General features: G+C 43.4%; 1 protein-coding gene across 1 annotated transcript in view; it reads left to right on the top strand.

Moving 5' to 3' along the window:
* Window positions 1-3,947, top strand: part of LOC144097731 (uncharacterized) — a 22,873-nt gene extending 18,926 nt beyond the window's left edge. The window contains exon 5 of the mRNA XM_077630370.1: window positions 1,354-3,947. Coding sequence (XP_077486496.1) covers window positions 1,354-1,428 — 75 coding nt within the window. The 3' untranslated portion in view covers window positions 1,429-3,947. The remainder of the gene's footprint in view (window positions 1-1,353) is intronic.
* Window positions 3,948-4,408: the final 461 nt, after the last annotated feature.

The following is a 4,408-nucleotide window of genomic DNA, read 5'->3' on the forward strand; positions in this document are numbered from 1 at the left end:
TCAGCAGCGCGCAGCTTTCTGAAAAAATAAATAAAAATAAACAAGGGCAAAAACTTTATAACAAAGCCATGTAATGTTGCTCATGCTCGAAAGAATCAACAAGGGAAAGGAGATATCACAACACGAATTGCTTCATGTAAACAAGCGTAAACGAAACTGCGCAGATGGACAAAAGTAAATTCACAAATACCGGACTAAAGGCAGTGTTGAGTAAAACGCGCTGCGGCAATGTAGATGCCAGAATAAAAAAAAAATCAGCAATAGTAAAGGCTTAGGTGAGAGAACAAGACACAGTACTTCGCCGTCCTCAGGAGTTCTATTATTAAGTAGCCATCACACTATTATGAAGACTAAACGATACTGTGAAGAAACTTGAATGATACGAACAACTGAATGATAAAAGCTAACCTGCGCGCGTCATTCAAAAGGGATTTCCCTTTAGCAATGCCCATTAACACGTCCGCGATCACTCGGAAAGAAGGCCTATGAGATGGGCAGAGAGCCAATGCTTGGGCCATGACGACTTGCAGAAGTGTTCGAAACAGTTTTCGTAACTTCCGCTTTAGAGCGCTGTAATAGTTCTTTCTGTAAACATTATTTCTTTGCTTGGAAATTAGATAGAAGAATTCGATGGTTCAGTGAAGGTATCCGCAGGTGCACCTGTTGGGAGAAAAAAACACAAGAAAGAGTATTGCGAGAATTCTCATGACTTCAATCTTCATAAAGCGGTGTCGCAAATGGTAAATGTTAGCTGCAGCTTGACATTGCTACTCACAATGGTTGCCGAAGCAATAAAAAAGCAACAAATAGCGCTGTTGAAATCAAGCCTAGTGTGTGTCATAAGTTTACAAACCCCCCCTCGCGTAAACCATGTTGTCGCCGTATATTGGTGTAAGGCCACTGTGGCACCTTCACAGGGGTCCATTGCTGTGCAGTGAAAGTTCAAGCTTCTTCATTGCGGTAGCTTGACTGCAGATGCATTCAAACGCATTACGGATCCCACAGTGCATCGCGACTGCTCTCTTTTGATGCGAGTCTTATGCGCTCATTAGAGCCTTTGCCGCCTTACGCTAGCCATTTCAATGGGTAAGATGATGCTCAGGCGAAATCTATCGCTGCAGAAATCTCCCACTCGATGATGCCGGCCGCGTGCTAGTAAAGTATATAAAACTGTTATGTGTCAATAATACTATACTGCCGGAATTGGCAGGTGTTTATGTTTTGTTCCAAGTATAGCACTACAAGGTTGCGAAAAGAGTGCAGTAATTTACGTTGTTATGCAACCAAACCAAATATTAATTCCGCAACCCGATGAGATTGCCACGCTGAACTCGCGTGTATTATTTTTTTCAGCCGGAGAATCAGCAAGATGCTTACGACAGTGCGTGGCATTGTTTTACGAATCTCAAGGAGATCTTCATCAGCTGAAAATGAGTGATTTGAAATAAAACCGTCACAGCTATTTCTTTTAAGTAATTGTGAGTTTCTTGAAAGAAGGGGTTTCGGCTGCACCAATGACAATTGTTTTTTGGTCATGTCTGTTGCTAATGTTGGTCTGTTTTACGCACTGTTTCCTATATTAGGTAGATACATAAACCAACGGTGCTGCGATTCCCTTGATATACTTTTAATGTTTTTTTAGAGGGCGGCTTCCACATAATTATACAGTTCTAACAGTACGATCCACATAGCCGGCCATTGTTCTCAGACCTGGTCCGGATGCTTCAGTCTTGATCAGTGGCACTAGAAGTAACTTGAGAAACAGAAGAGTCCGTCCAAGGTCGAATGCTTCAGATGACACACAGTGACGCCGCAGGCACCATACTTATGCCTACGTGAAGCCTATAATTCCGTTGATAACACTACAACACTCATGGCTTGCCAAATGGTCAAAATGCCTTTTTGTTATTCTTATTTCGAATCTACTTCCTCTCGGAGGGTTCCGTTAAAAGAATTGGATCAACACCGCCCCCACTTCGTGTTTTTGATTAGTGAGTAGCCCTGCTTATCACAGGCGGCAGAGGTGCTGCCTCGGACAGAGGGCGGTCCCTGTTGGAGCCTAAGATGGGAACGAATTTTGCTCTAAGATTGGATCTTGGGTGAAAGCTAGAGAGCTTTCCTCTCTAGTCGTACGGCTGCGCTTCGACGGATGCTCATAGGTAACAGCTTGAAGCTAGCAACAGCTCTGTATGCACATTACATCTAATGCATCCTAGCCGATCGTTTGTGAGGTTGCCGGGCAAACATCACGATCGCCAATATGGGCGCGTGGCGGAATTGATTTTGGACCATTTCAGGTGAATTTGCAGAAAAATGCGTTTTTGCTAGCCTTAGCTTCCGTACCGCGACAATGTTCCTTGTCTTTTCACATGCGTGGAACCTAACGCTCCATATTATCGGAGCGAATCACTACAGTAAAATGACACGCACTAGGTCATAGCTTTAGCTATGAGCAAGCCAAAGTCAAACTGCCATTTGAATTCGGGTTACTACAGGAATAGGTGTTTGTCGTTTGCCTTGATGGGGATGCTAATTAAAAAATAAATACTTCAACAGCGTGCAACTTTCTATCATTTGCCATTGTTGGCAGCCCTGTAAATGAAAGACTGATGGGGAGCTTTCAGTACAGAACCAAGAAAGGGGACGCCAGAAGGACGGCAGACCATTGTGAGGCTAAAACGTATTCTTACTAAAAAATGAACGAATATATAACCATGTAAAAACGGCATATCAGTGATGCGCAACTTGTACAAAGATGGCAAACTTCCAACTTTCAAATCTTCTCTTACGTGTACCGCCTGTTTAATGAGCTCAAGGAATAGGGATACTGCAGTATAGAGTGCCCGCCATTGTTTAGGTCAAGAAAAAGTTTCAGAAGGTCTACTTGCTTCAGAAACGTGCACATCCATCAATATGGCTGGTGTCTATTAAAGTGTGCTTGAGAGGGCATTTTCTATCGTTGAAGAAGTACCCACGTGTCTCACACAGCCACGTACTGCCGGAAGTGTGATTGCAAGTCGCGGTTTTAAGACGCCACTGTTTTGTTTATGCTCCGTAATCAGTCGGTCATAGGAATTAACTCAGGCAATTGATATCGTGATATAATTAATCAAAAGAACGAATACGTGACTGAACCGCGGGTTCACTGCAGGGTTTGCAAAGTTCTGAGGAGGGGTGCATTACTAATAAAACCTTCTTACATGGCTGCACGTTCGGGCCATTCTCAATAAATAAAACGGTTGCTAGTGCAGCCGTAGCCTGTCGTATTTCTTTTCTCGTGTCGCATTTCTCGCTCTCCTTTCTGCTGATGTGTAGTACCAATTCGGCCGCTATCCCCTTGAGTTGTTTCTTGTAGCAGCAAGCCAATGAATGCTCAGTACAGTGGCGGGCAGTGAACGTGGCACAGGAATCGTTAAGCACGTGTTAACGCGCAGTTCCTAGGGGTTTCCATTCACTGCCTTTCTTGTTATAACACGACCAAAAACAGAACATGGGATAATAAACTTTCTCTTGCCAGTAGGGGTTCGCATGGCACACTGAAACGGTCTCAGGCTTTCGTAGTAAGCGCTAGAAAGGAAAAGCAATTCTAGTTGATTTTACGCTGCCAATAACTGTTGCCTGTTGTCCAGCTCGCTTATAACAAGCCCGGTAAAGTTTCTCCAGGCTGCCTTAAATACCAGACATTATAGTCACCTTGAACAGCTACTGTGGCATGCTCCCATTTTTCGTTTCTGAGTTTTGCAGGGTACCAGCTATGTGCATATGAATGAACTCAGTATAAAAGGTTTTTGATGGTTTAATTAAGCGCATAGAATTTCATATAACCCGATTACGCTTGGTCTACGAGCAAATATAGTTTAAATTACACTGATCTTTTGAACAGCCAACTTGATCGAGTAAGCACAGCACTTTCAACGCTTCGTTTATTACTATGTTGTATGTCCACAATGTTTTAAGTGTAATAGAATGAGTGAAACGAAATAACAGAAGCACACTTTTAAATGATTTATGCCCCCCCCCCCCCCTCCCCCGCCATTACTATCTTTGTTGCAGCTAAATTTGCGCATATGGTTCTTATCACGACTTTGCTTTGTTTCATCAACGTCACAGGCCCTCCGAACTGCTCTGGAGCCAATGCCGTGCTCCAGACCTTTGATGTTGATGGTTGTATATAAAAGTGCCACTAGTGGTGCATGCCTTATCTTGCCGTGTTAGATGATGAAGAGGGATAGATCATGTCCAATCCAGACAACTAGATGACTGCGAGATTACAAGGCTCTGGAAAACTGAAGCGATTCTCCCCCACATAGGCATAAGCCACTTTTACCTCAAGTGTGGATTTACATGTTTAAATAAATGGCCTCGCCACATGTTATGTCCTCTATAAGGCAAATATCTCTCTGAATGG

This window comes from Amblyomma americanum, chromosome 7 (assembly GCF_052857255.1).
Source record: "Amblyomma americanum isolate KBUSLIRL-KWMA chromosome 7, ASM5285725v1, whole genome shotgun sequence".
Taxonomy (NCBI): Eukaryota; Metazoa; Arthropoda; class Arachnida; order Ixodida; family Ixodidae; genus Amblyomma; species Amblyomma americanum.